The sequence below is a fragment of the Columba livia genome, chromosome 1 (genome assembly GCF_036013475.1).
Source record: "Columba livia isolate bColLiv1 breed racing homer chromosome 1, bColLiv1.pat.W.v2, whole genome shotgun sequence".
Taxonomy (NCBI): Eukaryota; Metazoa; Chordata; class Aves; order Columbiformes; family Columbidae; genus Columba; species Columba livia.
The window spans coordinates 77,595,854-77,615,962 of NC_088602.1; the positions used below are offsets into that span (position 1 = coordinate 77,595,854).

General features: G+C 44.5%; 1 protein-coding gene across 2 annotated transcripts; it reads left to right on the forward strand.

Moving 5' to 3' along the window:
- On the forward strand, nucleotides 1-19,192 carry PLA1A (phospholipase A1 member A). 2 transcript variants are annotated; one of them, XM_065063541.1, is made up of 11 exons: nucleotides 1-316; nucleotides 2,083-2,284; nucleotides 3,710-3,887; nucleotides 5,246-5,354; nucleotides 7,623-7,724; nucleotides 8,580-8,669; nucleotides 9,554-9,721; nucleotides 10,688-10,777; nucleotides 11,208-11,316; nucleotides 14,764-14,928; nucleotides 16,213-19,191. In XM_065063541.1, the coding sequence occupies exons 1-11, from the start codon at nucleotides 244-246 to the stop codon at nucleotides 16,295-16,297; spliced, it is 1,371 nt and encodes a 456-aa protein (XP_064919613.1). In that variant the 5' UTR covers nucleotides 1-243; the 3' UTR covers nucleotides 16,298-19,191. The 2 variants fall into 2 exon arrangements, with proteins under 2 accessions (XP_064919613.1, XP_064919622.1); XM_065063550.1 differs by lacking the exon at nucleotides 7,623-7,724 and having other exon boundaries at nucleotides 16,213-19,192.
- Nucleotides 19,193-20,109: the final 917 nt, after the last annotated feature.

A 20,109-nucleotide genomic window follows, 5' to 3' on the forward strand; every position in this document is an offset into this window, starting at 1 on the left:
GGAGGTAGGGAGGAAAGGCGTGTTGGCGTCTTTTTTAACCCTGAAGTCAGTGAAGCCCTCTGCTGACACAGACTTTGGCTAATGGTCAAATAATAGCAGAGGTAATTGCCCCTATTTTTTTTTTTTTTTTCCCCCAAAAGAGCATTGGCTGGTTGATCATTAACAGAGTCAAGCCGATCGAGCAACCCACCACGGCTGTTTTTCTCTGTACAATCCTTGTGCTTGTAGTGGACTAACAGGAAGATGGTTGAGGATCTGAAAAGAAAGCTGCTCATTTGTCTTGCTGTTCTCTTGCTGCTCAGCTCAGCACAAGCAGGTAAGAAAAACATGAGCATCTGGCAAGGGGACTGAAGATTTTACATAGAAGGATCTGAATTCCGTTCTCCCTAAACAACCTGTGCGTCAAAAGGTCCTTGCTATATTCTAGTTAGGTGCCTGGAGAAAGGCTAGTGCAAGAATGGCCCTTTCTTTTCCTGTGCTTTGATTCAATCAGTCTCAGTGATTTAATTCCACTAACCTGATTTAAAAGAATGGTCCGGATTTGCTCTGAAGTGTAAGGAAGCGGAAAAGGGACCACTTGACCTCTGGCACTGGCATCTCAGCAGTAGCCGAGAAGAAGTAAACAGACACCACACTTCCATTTCTTTCTTTAACTGAACTGTCAATTAAGCTGCTTTTGTGACCATCGCTACAGCGCTGCTTCACCTGCAGCTTCACAGCAGTGTACATCCTGCCTTTACTCACAATCCACCTTGTCTTACGGTATTTCTGACATGCACGGTGCTTGCATTCAACCTGCCCTTGCTGGCTAGGCTGGCTTATGAGTTGCACTGTCTTCTGAATTGATCTCAGAGAACATAACTTTCTCCCTTGCCTTCAGCACAGAGGAAGACCAAAACAAACAACAGTAAGGGATAATCACATCCAACAAGGGGCAATCTGCATGTTGAATCTCACTCCTTTGTGCTGACCATTAAGCCATGTTCTGCCTAGCCAGTGTAAAGTATCTTCTATGGGAACAGCCAGCAGTTAGGAAGCTGGTGGTTTGATATTTTATTATTATTTTCAAATTTTAATTTTTTTGTATGTGCAGATTCAATGCTGTTTTGCTTCCTCTAATCCAGAAAAGGGAAGGTACATGCATTGTCATAGCAGCAGAAAGCAACTATGCGAGTTCATAAAGTAACACTTCTTGGGTCAGAAGAGATCACTTAATCAATTATTTGACTTCCTGTTCATCGCAGGTTAATAAATTTCACTCCATTAGGCCTTCAGTAAATCCAACATCTTACCTTCAGCAAGCCTTCCAAAATAGCAGCCAGTCCTCTGAAATGACAAGAGATGGAGAATCCAGCTCTTCTGTGGGTAACCTACTTATGCATACTATTAGCCATACATAGTGCTAGACTTCTGTGCTTGCTTTCTAGACAAAGGTTGCTCAGTTCTTTTTACCAGCTACAGGTTTGAGATTTTTTTTTCCTCTCTAGATCAAAATGCCTTCCGGTAGCTGCCTTTTCCTTCCCATAAAGCATTTACATCCAGTAAATTAATCAATTAGGAAATTATCACAGACACATTTTGTCATCGGCATTCTTATATTTATTTCTGGAGTTTTGGTACTATTGTCAACTATACTTGTACCTTCTACTAAGCCTATCAGAATCTGAATCGAAATATCCCCATTCAGTGGTGACTATCTGTTGGCAGCCATTATTTTTAAGATCTAATAGCCAGCTCATAAATGTACTTGCTGGCATGTGTGACTGATTTGGAAAAAACCCAACGGAATGTCATTCATGTCTCAGTAAAACAAGTCTCAGAAGTCAAAGCTACCATGACATCCATGGTTATCTTCCTCAGACAGTGCTGGAATTCCATCCAAGGGCAGAAACAACTTTATCAGACAAAGCTTCCAAAATAGGCTGATTTTATTTTATGTTCTATCCTTTTAATCTTTATCAGTAGAAGCAAGATTGATACCTTCATTTTCCTGATTAATGATAACGAGCTTTTTTTTTTTCTTTTTCTTTCCCCATTGCTCAGGCGCAGTCTAAATATGCCATTCACTCCCTCTCTTTGCAGGGAACAGGGACAGACTCTCAGGGCATCACTGCACAGACTTCCAGACAGCAAATTTCCTACGGGGCAGTAAACTTAAGGTCCAGTTTATCCTGTTCACCTCTGCAAGCCCCAACTGCGGGGAGCTGATTTTAATTGATGATGACATCCAGAACTCCACCTTCAATACCAGCCTAGAAACCAAGATCATAATCCATGGCTTCAGGTGAGAGAAAGAAGAGTGCTGTGACTAAGTTTTTACTGGTTAATTAAACACTCCTGGGGCATTCCCAAGCACTGGGTGGGGCTGGCAAGGAAAACCGTTGCTCGTGTGACCTTCTTAGTCTTCCCAGCAGAGTGGCTGCGTGCAAAACACCTGCTAAGAATAGTCTGGAGTCCACATCCCCAAACAGGACCTGCAAGTTCTCTGGGAGGCTGTGGACCAGGGCCAGAGGCGTGGAAAATGCTGCTGACCACCCTCATTACAACACAACTTGAAGTCTTTTATTTTTTGACCAGCTGCCTCTTTTGTATGTGTTTCATGGTTTCTTTCGAACCTAAAAATAAAAAAAAAGGTTAAGAAATTTTATTTTCCTTCCTTCCTTCCTTCCTTCCTTCCTTCCTTCCTTCCTTCCTTCCTTCCTTCCTTCCTTCCTTCCTTCCTTCCTTCCTTCCTTCCTTCCTTCCTTCCTTCCTTCCTTCCTTCCTTCCTTCCTTCCTTCCTTCCTTCCTTCCTTCCTCATCCTCTTGCTCTTTCCTCCTTTACCCCTTTCCCTTTCTTTCCTTGTTTCAAACTTTTTATTTAAGAAGCTTTTTCTTCAAGATTCTTGTTCCTTTAACTTATCTCATTGGAGCTCATGTCTGATCTATGAACAGCTTGGATTAGTCAGCCATTTAGAAGCCCTGCCTGATAGATTATACTTCTGTTCTTGAAATTGTAGGTATTTGAGCTGGGATTTTTTAAGTTGTCACCATTCTGCAAGCTTATTTTACTGTGTCATTTTTCAACCAGGTGTGACCATATAACTTTATGAATTTTGATGTGCATAAACCTGAGTGGAAAGTGCATAAAATACCAGGATGAAATCACGGAAGATGTTGCAGGGTCTTTTCAGAAAACCAACTGTTGCCCTCGTGTGGCATAGCACACCTCCCAACAGGAGGTATTAGGGAAAGTGGGTAGGACACAGCCTCCTCAGTTCTCCTTGAATTCTTGGGTATAGAATTTATTTTAAAATTTTTGACAGATGAGGAAATGTAGAAGTGGAAGACTAGGTGATTTGATCAAGGACTTCCCTCCATTTGTTAGCAGAGTGGGATCCAGGTGTTCCTGGTCAGCTCACTCCAGATGAGCTCAGTGGTGCCTAACTGAAGCACCACACCAAGAATGAGATTTCAGCCTGAGCCCTGCAAATGTTATCTCGTTCATTAAAACATCTGTTTCCCTTCTGAATCAGCCCATTCTGGAAAGTGTTATTACACCACTGCAAAGAAACGGCAGGTGTGTGTGTCTGACACCAGAAATAAACTTTTAGCAACTGTCTGGCAGCCTCCTCAGAGACGTGTGAAGTTCCAGAACCAGTGAACAACATATTGGCACATGCCCTACTTTGGAAGACAGCAAACATACTTGTTTCTGATGAATCTACAGGGCTTTGGGTACCAAACCTTCCTGGATTGAAGAGCTTGTCCATGCCATACTGCACACGAGCCAGGTGAATGTGATTGCCGTAGACTGGGTTTATGGGTCTACAGGAGCCTATGCCTCTGCAGTGGAAAACGTCCCAGAGCTGGCCCTCTCCATCTCACAGTTCATCAGCAAGCTACTGGTAAGCTACTGTGCACTTACAGTGAGGGACATGATGGCCAGTGAACTTCATTCATGCAAACAATCCAGAGAATTGCTCCCAACCTGCTGTCTCCAGGAGCTGGACAAGCAGGCTCTTTATTCCAGAGTGAGCGCGGTGTAGCACTAAAGAGATTTCTTTTCCCTTTCTCTTAGTCCAGACTTGAGCATGACACTGTTTTTCTTCTTTCTCTTGAGTTTTGACATTTTCTGGAAAAGCCTTCCTGTTGTCAGCTGCCTCTCTAGCCTAGGATAAACCTGCAGGATGCCTTGGGTTTTCTCAGGTCTATGCTTCACTGGACAGTCTTTTTCTTCTGCCCAGAAATTTTGTCCAGGGAGCTGGAGGGGGTGAGATTTGAGGCTCTTTTATATTTGCTATGGGCTGCAGATATACTTTCCAGTAGCTGGAAATCCCCAGATGTGTCACAGTTCATTCATGCACAGCACAGCACAGCTGAGCAACACTTACACAATGAGGGTGTTACATCTTTGTGTTGCCCAGCCATGTGTAAACTCTATGTATAATGTTTGCTCTGCAGATGTCAGGTCTAAGTGGCTGTGCTTTACCTGGCATTTCAGTCCATGGATAAATCCTTAATCTCTGAAGACATAAGCTTAAAATATTGATCCGGATATTGGTACAAAGATGGTATAAAGTGAAAAAAAATCCTCTGCTTTACTGAGAAAAATATTGACATGGTAATCACAGGTCACTGAGCTGAGAGAAGGAAATTCAGTCTGAAGCAAGCTGTGGAAAGAGAATCACAGAATCACAGAATGTTAGGGATTGGAAGGGACCTCGAAAGATCATCTAGTCCAGTCCCCCTGCTGGAGCAGGAACGCCTAGGTGAGGTCGCACAGGAACATGTCCAGGCAGGTTTTGAATGTCTCCAGAGAAGGAGACTCCACAACCTCCCTGGGCAGCCTGTTCCAGTGCTCTGTCACCCTCACTGTGAAGAAGCTTCTTCTCATATTTCAGTGGAACCTCCTGTATTCCAGTTTGAACCCATTGCCCCTTGTCCTATCATTGGTTGTAACCGAGAAGAGCCTGGCTCCATCCTCGTGACACTGACCGTATACAGCTACAGACTGTGTAGTTATGAACAGGAGCATCTGACCAAACAGCCTGGTTAGGGTTGGGTTTGCATCTGTGGACCTGAAGAATGACTCTGAAAAACAGAAAGGGCAATACTCATAATTCCCACATGTATTTGGTTCTTTACCACACACCTCAAAAGCAATCCCGTATTAGAAGTGTTACAGAACTGCTGCCTGGGCTGGGACAGGGTATTTCACCTTTCTGCCACAGAAACATTAATTTGTATTATAATCAATCTGCAGGCCTTGGGAGTCTCAGGGACATCGATCCACATCATTGGAGTAAGCCTCGGTGCACACGTTGGGGGCCTGGTGGGGCACTTCCATGGTGGCCAGCTGGGACGGATAACAGGTATCATAAAACTGAGTCTTGGATCATCACCTGCTCTTCAAAGGAGAGGATGAAAGGGCTAGGAAGGGGAGTCATCCATGGTGGTCTTTTAATTGAATAAGGGCTCTCTAGATCCAAGCTTATGGGCTTCTTCCTAGCTTCAGAAGAGCCTGACAATGGCTTTCCAGACATCAGTCCCCTCCACACCACCTCTAAACAATGCATGTATTTTCAAAGGTGTCCTTCTGCCTCTGCACCACTCATCAAATTGATGCCAGCTTAAAACATATGAGGCCTATTGACTAAAGAAAACCCACAGCACCCACATGCTTTGCTTCCCCTTTATACCGTGTGAGTCTGTAGTTCTTAGAATTAAAGCCCACAATGAATGTTGTTGAGGGAGAGCAGCAAGAGTGAGGTGCTCTGCAGGAAATGGTGAGCTGAGAACCAAGAGGACAGCAAGGCAGGGAGGGGCAGTGGCCTCACTGACAAGGGACACAGTCCTACTGTATCTGGGCAAGAAGAGCAGAGCAGGTTCAGTGACAGGAACCAGTGTCATCCACAGTGCAATGATCACCAGGCAAGTCTGTAGTGCTGAGGGAAGTCCAAGACTGAGTCAGAAAATCAAGTCAGCAAGATAAAAGCAGGACCAACAAGACACAGGGCTGGGCATGGCATCCCTACAGCTGAGGCAAGGACCAGAGGTAAGAGCCTGAACCTATGTTGGGAGGGCCCAGATAAGGCTGAAGTGTTTTCACATACCTTAAAAGAGCTGTGGAGCAAAACCAGAGTGAGTTTTGGATACCAGAGCATAGACTTTATTTTTATGAAGTGAGTTTCTTTAACCCATGCCTGTTTTTGTGGGTATCTTGTGGATATCTCCCTGTGCAGGAAAGCAAATGGTACAGGAACTGGACTGAACAGCCCATATCCAAAATTGCTGAAGAGCAATTTGTTTCAGTACTTGCAGAGGAGGTGAAAAAACCTGAAGGAATTCAGTTGCATATAGTACAGCTTCAGTGAACAGTTTTCTTAGCTGCTGAGGATGTACGTCTCAAGGAAGTTTATGCAGCTTGTGTTTGGAGGAGGTAGGCATAGAGAACAGAGGAAAGAAATGTGCTTGCCTCAGAGCTGTGCTAGAATTGACTGTTTCTCATGTTGTTCCCTCCTCAGGAAGAACTTTAAGCTACACCAAATAACACTTTTCAATATGTCTTAAAGCCTTCAGCTAAAACTTGAACCTCAGTCTGTAGAAGTGGGTGGGGAACCTCTCAGCTTTTTGTATATGTCAAGATTAAAGAACACAGTAGAAAAAATAAAGCAGCAAAATCTTCTGATCAGTTGTACCCCTTTCTTTATGGAAAGAATAGGAAAGATTTTTTTCTCCTTTCTTGCCCTTTTCCTCCTTCCCTCACCTCTCACAAACGCAGACACATCAGTTTGTGTATTGTTGATATTTCCTTCCTTGTCCGTTGATAATTAATGGGACAGAGTCCAAGGCAGTCAAACTGGCCAGCTCTGAGCCTAAGTGGCATGCAGAACAGAGCTGCTTCTTAAACTATTGTTATTGCCTGGGGAGGGAAAAAATCTTGTGCGATTACTTTTCTATGAAAATCGAACAGGATAAACCTCAGCTACAACAACAACAGCAAAATTATCTTTATCCCACTCCTTAGTATTTTTGAGGATAATTTCTGTATTCCTTTGACGCCCCAGAAGCTTCTGTAGTAGCCAGGTTTAGGCAAAATTGTTAATGGCTGCTTAAGGACTCGATTTAATTTGCGGAGAGAGGGCTCAGAATCCTCTTTGTTTTAAGAATGTTTGATAGTATTGAGCCTTTGTAATGCTTGGACTGTTTAATGCCTAGGATTGTGAATTCATCACCTAACTGATGGTCTTCAGTGACATTTCTCAGACTGTAGCATTAATACAGATGACAGTACAATGAGGAAAGGTGTTACGAGTTTTATTGTCTTTCACTGAAAATCCAAAAGACACTCTGCACCCACTCTGTCAGAGCTAATTGGGAGATCAATCATGGCTTTGCAGCCTAGAAACCTGAGGTACAAAACTGCTGAAGGGGAGTGGAACAGTGGAGGACAAGGTAAGGTAGCTGTAGTGGAAGTTAGCAGGGACAGAAACCATTCTGGAGCATCATCAGTGTGACCTGGGAATAACTTACCACTTCTGCCTAGCAACATTTTTAATGTTTTGGATAAAATAACTGGTCCAGAAACAAGAAAGAGAGGGGCTGAACAGCACTTGTTGTGGCATTTGCTTTTGTTACAGGCCTGGATCCCGCAGGCCCTAAATTCACCAGAGCCAGCCCTGAGGAGCGCCTGGACCCTGGGGATGCCCTCTTTGTGGAGGCCATTCATACCGATGCTGATAGTAAGCTGGCTTCCATCATCTTTAGCCCATGCTTCTGTTCCTCCTGCTGTCATTATTACTAAGGAGTCTGTAGGTCATTGTCCATTTTTTGCCAGGTTACAATGAATTTAGCTTCACTCAGAGGAAGTTTCTTGATTACATAGGCTTTAATGATGAATTCCCTACCCCAGAGTATTTCAAGCAACAGACAGGTAGACATTAGACAAAGGCCAACCTTCTAGCAAATGTTTATTCCTTAACCCTGTTGCAGCAAAGTGAGTTTATGCAGAACCAGCTCAGCATGGCTTTTACCCCCTGGAAGGAATTTACATGTTTAGTCTCACTTTGCTTTTTCCCACCTGACATAAGAAATGTGCTACTGCGAGTGCTGGAAAGTAATAGAGTCAAACCAACAGCAGCAGGCAGCAGCAGAGTAACTTTTCCAAAGCACTTAGCGTCTATGTAAGCAGAACATGTGCTGAATAATAATGTGGTGCCTTTGAGTCACACCTCTTGCCTGAAGATCATGAAAATCTCTACCAACGTAACTCTCAATCATGCCTCATAATACCCCATAAAGTTTGTGGTCAGTTTTGTTCTCCTTTACAAGATGTCACCTAAGTCACGAAGGTGGTGGTTAAATCACAGCCCTCAGTCATTTTGATGTCAGGGCCTGGAGCATGCTCTGTTCCATGCAGCAAAGCTACACAACGCAGCTGTAAGAACAAGAGATCTGTCCTCCTTGTTTCCAGTACTGGAGCTGGGTCCCGCACTACTAATGTTCAGCCAATTATTGGGACCTGTCATGCACCACATGGGGTAAAGCCTATAGAAGAGTTAAGTGAAAAACTGAAGTGGCATTTCACCTCCTTTCAGATTTTGGGATCCGGATTCCTGTAGGCCACATCGATTATTTCGTCAATGGAGGCAAAGATCAACCAGGATGCCCCCGATTCATCTCTGCAGGTGAGAATACTCTGTGGCCAAGCAAGGAGCTTTCATGGCCATTTAGCAGCCTGTGAAAATGCTGTTTGGCAACCAGCTCCTGCTATAGTCAGGGCAGACGTCTATACATGTATTCGTAAACACACACGGCAGCAGAGATTCACAGCCCACATCTCCTCTCAGCAGTACAACAAGAAGCTGAAATTAAAATTGCGTACAGGTCAAGTGTCTTGGCATCATCACTGTCAAGAGACGTGGTTTTGGTGACACTTCTGTATGAGCCAAAACCCTAGCATCAATAGAGTTTGCATCAATGAAGAAAACATTTTTGCTATAAAGGCTCTTAGGTACTACTAGCAAAAGCTACATTTTGTTTTCATGCTGCAAGCTATGCCTATTCCTAGAGAAACAGCTTGTAAAATTACTGCCCTTTCCTTCCAGAGAATAGGACTTTACACAGTAAATAGCATGGATAAATATTCAAATATGCTCTGGATGAGCCAGCTGCATTGAAGGTCAGTTTACAGGGGACACTGACAGTACCTCACTTCCCATAGCTGTGAGCACATTGCAGGTGGGAGTCAAATCTATTGTACCCCCTTGCAGAGAGCTTGGGGCCTCATCAGTGGTATACTGGTGGCGTGGCAGCTGTGTGGTCCCGCTCTTCCAAAGAACTCTGTTGGTCTGGGAGATACACTTCTAACTTCCTGCATAACTTCTCCTTCAGTGGGGACTGGATTTGTAGTCACAGAGATGCTCTGCAAAATGTTATTAATGGGAAGGGGATTGCTGCAGGATCAGTAAGAATGTTTCTTGACTCTCAGTTCCTTGGAAAAATGCAAAAAAGCTGAAGCCAACAGAAAGGCTCATGGCTGCTTTTCTACAGGTGATTTTTTTTCTTGCAGGCTATAAGTTTCTGATCTGTGATCACATGAGGGCAGTACATCTCTATGTCAGTGCCTTGAAACATTCCTGTCCAGTCGTGGCATTCCCCTGTGCAAGTCATCAAGATTTTTTAAATGGTCATTGCCTGGATTGTGCTGACCCCTTCCTGTTCTCCTGTCCCAGAATAGGTGAAGTACCAGTATGCTTTGGATCTCTTTGGGGATAGTGAGAAGCTGTTTTGTTTTCAGGTTTCTATAGATAAACTCTAAAAGCTCATATATTGCGTGAGGTAGAACACTAAAATTCATGAACATTTATGATGTTTAATCATTTCACATGGCCCAAAAATGAGTTGAAAGAGAGTCTCCAGGAACACCTGCCTAACAAGGGGGCAATTAGCTTAAAAAGTGTCTGGTTTTGAGAAGCAGCTGGAAATTTTAGCCCAAGCCTGAAATCCCATTCTTCTACAAACTACTCACTGTTGCTGTGTCACCTCCTTCTCATAAATTCCTGCCATGACCACCTCAAAGATGAATTCCGTGGACTGGGAGAAGGTAATAGTTTCCTCTTTTAGGCTACCGAAACTGGGTTGTGGCATTAAGAGAGGAAGTGTCCTCTGGTGCTACTTGCAGTATGGTACCAGAGGAACATAAGGAGAGCCCTCTTTTGGTATAGGTGCTCTCAGATCAGCTACCCACCTCACCAAGCCACACTGTCAGCAACTCAGTGGTGCAGGCCTCAAGTTATGGTGGTCTTCTCACTTGACCAAGAAATTCAATTTCCCAGCACCTTGTGTTTGCATTGTCATTTACATCTACACTAAGTTTCCTGACTTCATAGTGTTCAGCGTTGCTCATTTTGCACAGGTGCAACTGATGATACAGTTTGTTAGCAGAGGAGTGAAACAAAGCCACCAAGAGGTATTCTGATGATGGTGACCTGGAGTAGTCAGAATAGTTTTTCTGGGGGAATGTTAACCTGTCAAACAGACACCACAAACCTGTACTTGCTCTGATTTGCACAGGTATAAAAATGGGTCTGTCCTCTGAGACAGGCTAGTTGGGTGGGATGAATGGGGGTGAATTAGGACCAAATATATTTCTGTTCTGGGTCATTCACGACTTTTCCTGCACTGGCTTTATTTCCTCCTGCAGGCCTGCTGGAGCAGGCAGGTCTCAACATGAGAAGGCTGCCCAAGGAAGTGAAAGTTTATTTAAAGACCGGCCCCTCAGCCCCATTCTGTGGTAAGTAGCATGAGAAAAACTTGAGTCAGAAGGGCATTGACCAAATGAGACAGATCCTCTGAGGAGGATCAGAATCAGCTGCCGGGGCTCAGGCAGTCTGAGACACACAGCTGAAGAGCAATAACCCTGCACACATCTCCCCCCAAAAAGCCCTTTCTAATGGATTTCTTAGTGTGTGCAGAGCCCTGGATTAACACAAACACATGGGTTCAGAACTGAAGTAAGGGTAGCAAAAATACCTGCCTGTTTACACTGAACTATGAAGACTTGCCCACTGTGCCTCTCACAGCACATAGACTAGTTTCTTAATTGTTTAATTTTCTTTGTGCTGGTGGGAACAGGGAACGCGTGCTAGAGGCCTTTTTTCGGCAGGGGTAGGTCCAAACAATAGTATGTGCCCTCACTCCCACATACTTTTCCTCTTGTTCAGTCCATCATAGCCTGGTTGAGTTCCACTTGCAGAAGAAAAGAAACATAGTCACCAGCATTGAGATAACTTTCTGCAGCAACAGCACCAGGGACACAGCGAAGATCACCATGTGAGTGACCATGCATGCTTCTGGCTTTTTTTTCCCCAGCTCTCCATGTAAGGATGTTTATTCTGCTCCAGGAAATGCATAACAATAGCTTTTCTTCCTGAGTGCAGTCACTGAGAACGAACCACAACCTTTCTTCTTGAGTCTTTCCACATTTACCTTGAATGCTCTCAAGCATCAGGCATGTGCCACCATTACTTGGTAACCATGGCTAGGTCCACCTCTTCTCTGTGGGCACAAAGCAGCTGGTATACTCTGGAAACCCCAAATTTATATACTGCTGTGTTGCTACACTGGTTCCTTTTCTACACCATACTCTTGCCTGGTGCCAGTTCAAACCACAATCACTCTCAGATAGTTATTAGCCCTACTCTGACAGACAGAGATGGCTACAGCAAGAGTCCATCCACCAGAGGTTCCAGACAGATGGACTCAGACATTACTCTTGATGCCCAATAGGACAGCAGTGGCAAAGAGAAGACAAGTGCATCTCTGTGCAGTCAGAAGTGTGTTCAGTAGCTTGTTGTCTCTGCAGTAATGCAGCAGAGCACCCAGGCTCCCGTTGTAGGGAAGAGTCCAGGGGGCAGGGGACCAGGACCACATGTATAGACAGATGGATCTCTCTTGAAAGCACCACCTTCATCCAAACCGTGTCTGGATTAAAGAACGAGACTCAGACTTCTGTTCCACAACCCTTGCCTCAGTGGGATCTCCCCACCACAAAGAAGTTTCACAGAAGTCTTATTCTCTTCTTCTAACAACTTCCTGACCACTGCTGTGGGCTGGAAGCTGCGATAGAGAGACGCAGCTAGCACATGCTGCTGACCACTTCAGGAAGTCCGCTAAGGATCTCCAGCCAGCTTTCCTAGGCTCAGAGAGGTTCCAGTGCTGGCTCCCACGTAGTCCTTACAATTAAGCCAAAACATTGTGACCTGAAGCTAACTGTATTGGTGCTTCAGACCTGGGCACCAGGAGATAGGGGTGAGAAATAGGGAATGGGAAGCTATGCTCTAGGGTGGGCTCCAGTGTGACATAGCTGCTTGGTGACAGACACCGCAATTTGGAGTTCATACTCCTGCTTGGTGGAGCTCAATCTCTTCAATGACTCCACAGCTTGGAAGCCAAATCTGCCCCTTCCAAAGATGCAGGAAGAAGAAAATAGTAACACCTGGGTCAAATCAGGACCCTTTATCTGTTCAGAAAGGCAGGCAGCACTTCTTTTGGCAATTGTCAGACACAGGAGTGTCCAGCAAGTGGCATGTGAGCAGTGGAGGGAAAGGATGTCTGCGGAAGAGAGACAGGCAGATAATCCTGAGGCTTTGCTGTACCCTCAAGCTTTAATGAAACAGGGTAACCTAGCCAGAGATACACTTACCCTGGCAGAACAGCAGCTGTGTTTCATTTAAGTGCCTTCCTAAGAAACACAAGGCTTACAGCGATAAATCTATAGATTTGAGAGTATAAAATTGAAGATATTCCTTTTAATTCACACTGTAGCAAAGAGTAAAGAATCTTCCCTACTCTAGGCAAAGCGAAGCCCTCCAGTGCAGTCAAGTCCAGAGTGTCAAAGAGGCATCTAAGCATAGTTTCTAACCCCACAGTTCAGATGCTGATTGATCACTGACTTATTTCAGGTGATCTGCCGTGCATATGTGGCATCCTCTGGTTCCCTGGAAATGCACAGGGACCTGAAGTGTTCAACCAGTCTCATACCTTCAGCAAGTGACTCACATGGTTATATGTTGCTTGGCACTGCCCTTCTCCTCTCCCAAATATCAACTCTGATCTCACTCCTTAGGATGCTGTTGCCCCACATGTTGCTTAGAGTGCCCCAAGAGACATGTCCACAAGGCCCACAGCTGCCATGGGGCTGACAGTGTAAGGACCTTGTTACACTGCACACTTCCCAGCATTGCCATTGCTTACACATCGCATGACATCATCTTCCATATCCAAGAAAACATACTTCTGAAGCCAGCCAAGAGTCCTATATCCACCCAAAGGTTGTGTGGGGCTGGGCCAAATGTCAGTCCCGGGAGTGCCTTTCTTTAACATGCTTAACCTTACCGTGCTCCTCTGTCCTAGGATAGGGCTGGATCCTGCCCATGGACAATATGCAGTAGAGAGATGGCCTCCCCTCTGTTTGTCCATTTGCTATCCATTATTTACCTTTATAACCATAATTTAATGATGTTTCCTATTTTTGGCAGCTTCAAGTCAGACACACACAACATCCAACATCTACCACTCCAGTCTAAGGGAGAGACTGGATGTACTGGTTTATGTTGGCCTCTCTGGCCTAGGAGGATGCTGAGTGCAGCTGTCAGCCCGCTCCCAGGAGCAACTTTCGTTAGCAGAATTATAGTCTCTTCCTGACACTTTTGTCACCTCTACCCTTTCCCTGCCATCATGTTTCTGATCAGGCAGTTGCCTGGGTCCTTCTGGGGTTGTGTTGAGTCAAGCTACATGCATATTCTTCATGAATACAAGGAAATCAATGATTTCCAGGCTCTTAAAGGTACCAGCTAGATCGAGTATAAGAAGGCCCATTGGATGGACTTCACAGAAGGGAGGTGACCTACCTATGTAAAATGGCTGAGCAGCACACCTTCTTACCACATGACCAACTGGGCTCTGATCATTGGCTGTTCACCCAAGCTCTGGCATTTCTCATTTCATGTTGCCTGGGTAAGAGCATAGGGACAGACAGACATTCCTCTATCCAAGCATCCCACCTCCAACATGGTCAAAAAGCAAATACCTAGAGAAGAGTATACAAAGAGGCGGTGTAAACATGTAGCAATACTTCCCCAAATAGCTTCCCAGTGTCTGACTATTTACACTTTGGGGACTTTCAGAGCTGAAGGTGAGATCTTTGTCCTTACTAGCTCCCAATGCTTTTGTCTTCCATGAACTTGTCCATTCCCCCTCCCACGACTTGTATAGTCATATAAACTTTCTAACATCCACAACATCCCACAGCAAGGACTTAGCTTAAAATGAATGGTACTCTGTGCAGTGTGTAATCTTTTTGAGCCTCCCACCCGTTAACTTTCTTTGATGACCCCTAGTTCACGTACTAGAAGACATGGGGAACAACCAACCCCTAACCATGCCATTCATGACTTCATAGATGTTGACCTTACCTACCACTTCACTCTCTGTAGCAATCTATGTTTTAATCTGTATGTAATAGCAGGAAGGGTTGTAATATAGCAGTACGATGGAAAGAAGGCTATTTATACAGAAATACTCCTGACTACAGACATGAAAGATAGAGAGACAGCCAATAAGACTCTCATGCAATGCCCCGTTTTGGTAGATGAGTCTTCTCACTCCCTTTTATTATGTGAGGGTTTCAAAATAATAACCCGGGTGCACATCTGCATACAGCCTGCATCTGCAGATTGGTTGAATGTTCTCCCTCACATCTCTCACCCTGCCTTGCAGACCTAAGCACAAGGAGATGGGAAGGCGGCTACTGGCCCATAGAGTTCCCCTCTGCCAGATAAACAGCGTGACACTGAAGTATCTTCCCAGGAATCTGTTCTGGAGGAAGGACGAATCATCCATTGTTGGCAAGTTCTGTGCAGCCCTGCTGCCCCTTGATAGCAAGTAAGTTGCTGAAGTATCTTGCAGGGATTCACTAAGCCTATGGGTGCAGCCTGTGGTTTGAAACAATGTGTTCTCTCTCCCATTTAGATAAACATATATAGAGGTCTATCCCACCCCCTCTGTGTAGAAAAATAATTTTCTACGTGAGATAGAAGAATTTCCAAGGTAGTTTTCTAGTTTTCTATGATTCTTCTCCCAGGATAAAAGTGTGCCATGGAAGTAAAATGGCTGCAACTCACATCACCTTGAAGATGCTGAAGTCACAAGCAATGACAAAAGCTTGTACGAACTAGAGTGTTCTCCTTTTGTCATTGCTTGCTCTCTCCATCTCCCCTCTGTGTACAATGGGCCCCCATCTGAAACACAACAGAGAGGATAAGACAACAGAAGACCAGTAATGCATTTCTGCTTGTTATACTGCACAGGTTTATAAAGCACTAAGGCTAAAGACAACAATTGTGCATTTTCTAGGACAAGCATTGTAGAGTATATGTCTTCAGCTGTAATTATCTTATCGAGAGTAAAAGCAGTCAAGTCCTTCTCATGCCAAAAAAGACAATGGTCTTCTTCATAATACAGTATGCTTACCAGGAGTTTTGCAGATCCAGAATTCTTGCAGGTAGGGAAAAATAGCTGTGTCTATACTCACAGATTGGACTCTGTCCACATTGCTTCTGAGTTGATGCTTATGCTGGCTCCAGGCTGAAGGAAGGTAGCGGGCTCTCCAAAGTGGGGAAACTCAGAAGCAGAAGGGAGACCTGTGTTCACATGCAAATTCTGTTCTTATCTGCAGCAAGGAGACTCGAGCACAAGGCAGTAGAAATATATCCAGTAGGTCCAGATAGAGATAGGTATTCTTATGCAAATACCAGTCACTGCTTTTACTGCTTTGCAGAAAAAAACACTCCACAGTTGAGATGGGCTTTTTGTCCCTTACAAATGGGACAGCATGGCACATTGCCTTAAAGGGGTGCTAACCTGCATGCCTGGAAGCACCAGACCTGGCTTTGATGCAGGTGGAAAGCTGTAGAGGTGCACAGGCTCACAAACACACTCTTACCGCAAAACTGGGAGCACTCAGAGCAATAAAAGTGCTGCTAAGAGGAGATGGTGGAAAGGTGAAGGACACAGCCCCACACAAACCTCTCCAGCCAGTTAATCCCAGCCAGGACACAACACCCTGCTCGTCATACACTTATAAAGCAGCACAAAGTCCACCAGCAGCTTGCTTGCCTCTGTGTCAAGACAGCAACCTCAGCTGACTTCCCTGTGCTCTTCCCACAGCAGGACAACGTTATGCCTGCCTTGGAATGTCACCCTCCCTGGCAAGACAGAGATCTCCTATGAGCTGCCTGCTGCTTGTGCTTAGCACTGCATTGGGAGCATGCAGACGTACCCAAAACTGAAAAGGAGTACTAAGCCTATTGCTATCTCTGCTCACAGATGGTACTTTCACCATAAAACTGGATGAGTTTTTCACTTGCTGCATTAGGGACAGGATGTCAAGGAAGAGTGTAGCAGATCGGTGAGTATGAGATTGACTGACCACATCAAGACACCTAAATTAAAAGTCTGGATTAAGACTTTTACAGATTCTGTACCCAGCTCTGAAAGTGATATGGGCAAGTCATTTAATTGCAAAGTTTGAATCTGTATGAAAGAAGATAATATTGCTCTTCCTACAACAGGAGTATTGAGATGATTCATTTGTGGTTTATATTAAAGCGTCCTGAGTACTTCATATTAAAGGTGAGAAGTATTATTTTTCCTCCTTAAGGGGAAACTGTGTGGTTCAGGTTTGGCACAGGAAGGAGTCTTTCTTAGCCAATGCTCCAGTGGGAAACTCACTAGTTCAGTCTACAAGACACTTTCAGAGTGAGACCCTATGGATTTCATGTTAGTGCTCCTGCTAAATAATCAGAATTAATCTCTTGCCTGTGACATTCGCCAATTTCCAGTCAACTGGGACCTTTCTGATTAGCCAGGACTGATGAGAAATAATGAAAAGTGTCTTCGTGAGCACCTCTGCCAGCTCCCTCAGTACCCAGTTTCCCATCTGGCCCCATAGACTTATGTGTGTCTAAGCAGTGTAGCAGGTGGCTAACCACTTCCCCTTATATTATTGGGGCTTCACTGTGCTCCCCATCCCTGTCTTCTGGCTCATGGGGGTGTGTACCTGGAGCATGCCTGGTCTTACTTTTAAAGACTGAGGCAAAGAAGGCATTTAGGACCTCAGCCTTTCCCTCATCCTCCATTACTATGTTCCTCCCCCCAGCATCCACCAAAGGGTGGACATTCTCCTTAGCCCTCCTTTTGTTGCTGATGTATTTCTAGGAGCATTTTTGGCTCCCTTTTACAGCAGTACCCAGGCTCAGCCCTAGTTGAGCTTTGGCCTTTCTACTTTTCTCCCTGCATAACTTCACACCATCCTTGTAATCCTCCTGAGTAGCCTGCCTCTTCTTCCAAAGATTATAAATTCTCCTTTTAGCACCGAGTTCCAGACAAAGCTCTGTATTCAGCCAGGCTGGTCTTCTTCCTTGCCAGCTCATCTTTCGGCACACAGGAACAGCCTGCTCCTGTGCCTATAAGATTTCTTTCTTAAGGGGCAACCAGCCTTCGTGGACTCCTTTGTCCTTCAGGACTGCCTCCCAAGGGACTCTGCTAACCAGCCTCCTAAACAGATCAGTGTCTGCCATTTGGAAGTCCAAAGCAGCAGTTCTGCTGACTGCCCTCCTTACTTCTCCAAGAACAGAAAACTTGATCATTTCATGATTGCTATGCCCAAAGTGACCTTCAACCGACATGTTACCCATGTGTCCTTGTCTATTCACAAGCAACAGGTCCAGTGGAGTGCCTTCCCTAGTTGGCTCACTGACCAGTTGTGTCAGGAAGTTGTCTTCCATGCACCCCATAAGTCTCCTGCTCTGTTTCCTCTCTGCTGTGCTGTATTTCCAGCAGACATTTGGTAAGCTGAAATCCCCCACTGTTGTCCCAAAACCTGGGTTCCTTAGCCAGTGTGCATACAAATAAGCCAAGGTTAGCACACAGAGACAAGATACTGCTTATTACAGAGCTGGGCAAGTCTGTGTGCTAGAAGAAAGCCAACATACCAGAAAGAAAAGTAGCAGGCATTATATACAAAATCTTATCACTACTCAGGGCAGTCCTAAAGAGCTAATTGGCTACAGATTTGCATGTTGCATTACATAAAGCTTTAAGTGTATAAAGAGCAATGTTCAACTAAAGGACACTCTATCCAACAGTCTCGAGATATGTGTTAAAGCAGGTCTCAACTAATTGTGCAGACTTCAAAATGTCTAAAGCTGCAAGGTCAGTAGTGTCTGTAGTTTGTGACTAGGTGTTTTGCAAGTTGCTCTCATCCTGGTCAGACTGACCTGAAACTGAAAAGATTTGCATATCCTTAGGTTAGCATTTGTCAGGATTCGTTCTTTTAAGTGCTAATAACAACAATTCCCCACCTTTGGGGACTTATTTGTATACATCTATATATCAAATAAGTCTCACCTTTTCTAAAGTCTTTTAGTGACTGCAACACAACACTTCATCACACATTGCAACAGAGCATACAAATTTAATAATTGCTAATACAATAATGACAATCAATTTCTTAACATACGTTCGTAAATCAGGAATCCAGGATATCAATTATGTCCAAAATTCTTGAAATCCGTAAGATGTGTTGTTTTTCTGTAGCTCATGTAAAATGGTAGTATGTTTCTAGATCTCCAACTCAGTAGTTTTTATTTTAGATTGATCAACATTCAAATGAAGTGTTTTCCCGAAAGTGGTCCCAAGATATGTTAATAGGAAGGGGTATTCCTAATACAGGAACCCCTTTATTTGAATTTTCCAGGAAATGTGTGCCTACTCAGCAACTAGTCTTGGCAGCTATCTCCATGGTCTTCTGGATCATCATAAAATGTACATTTTGGGTCTATGGATTCTCATGATTTGTATGTGAACTTACTATACCATATAACAGGCAAAGATTTATGTAACTGTAAAATGTTTAAACAAATATCTACAAAGAAACCAGGCTAATATTAATGCTACAATCAATACTAATAAACATGTGGTTGGTTGTGTTTTGGTGTTATCCGGCCCTGTGTGGGCAGCTCTGCTCTCTAGCCATCCAGTTTAATGAACTGACACTTCTTCCCAGCATCCCAAAGTTCTTAGGCCTTGAAGCCAGCTTCTCACACATGCATCATCTCTGTTTAGACAGTAACGTCTTGTAAGGGGCCGTTACGTTTGACTCCTTTTTCTTTTGGGGTTGCAGTAGAGGCTTCTCACCTCACTGCAGTGTCCCTGTAGGTTCTTTTGCTCAACAGTGTCTCTGGTCCAGGGGTCATTCTTGTTGTTGAGCAATTTTGTTGCTGTTGAAGTCATATTTTCCATAGTGTTCTGTGGAATGTCAGTCTGCGCATGTGCGCGTGTAGCTTGGAGCTTCTCTACCCAGAGGTGTAGAGTCAGGGACAGGTGGATTAGCACTAGGAGTCCATGATTAATCTGTTGATATGCCTAAATTGTGTAGGGGAAGGTTGCACAGTCACCTGGGATGCAGTAGCCATGGGCAGGGGAAATGGACAGTCCCTTCACTAGTGATTTAGGGACTCAATTGGAGCCTTTTGGGAGTGGCTGTTCAGCGGGAGTGAAGTAGGTTTAATCTCCAAGGATTTCAGGCTTGTATGTGTGGGGCTTAAAGTTTGATCTATTGTTTTGAGTGGCAGGCTGTAAGTTTGACTCTAGTTGATATTTCTGAATGGAAAGCAGACCTGTGGAATGGTTAATTTGTTCATCACTATCACAGTATTACAGTTTGTTTGGGGTTGGAAGGGACCTCAGAAGATCATCTAGTCCAATCCCCCTGCTGGAGCAGGAACACCTAGGTGAGGTCGCACAGGAACATGTGCAGGCGGGTTTTGAATGTCTCCAGAGAAGGAGACTCCACAACCTCCCTGGGCAGCCTGTTCCAGTGCTCTGTCACCCTCACTGAGAAGAAGTTTTTTCTCAAAAAACACAAACCTCTTGTGTTCCAGCTTGATCCCATTACCCCTTGTCCTATCATTGTTTGCCACTGAGAAGAGCCTGGCTCCATCCTTGTGGCACTCACCCTTTATATATTTATAAACATTAATAAGGTCACCCCTCAGTCTCCTC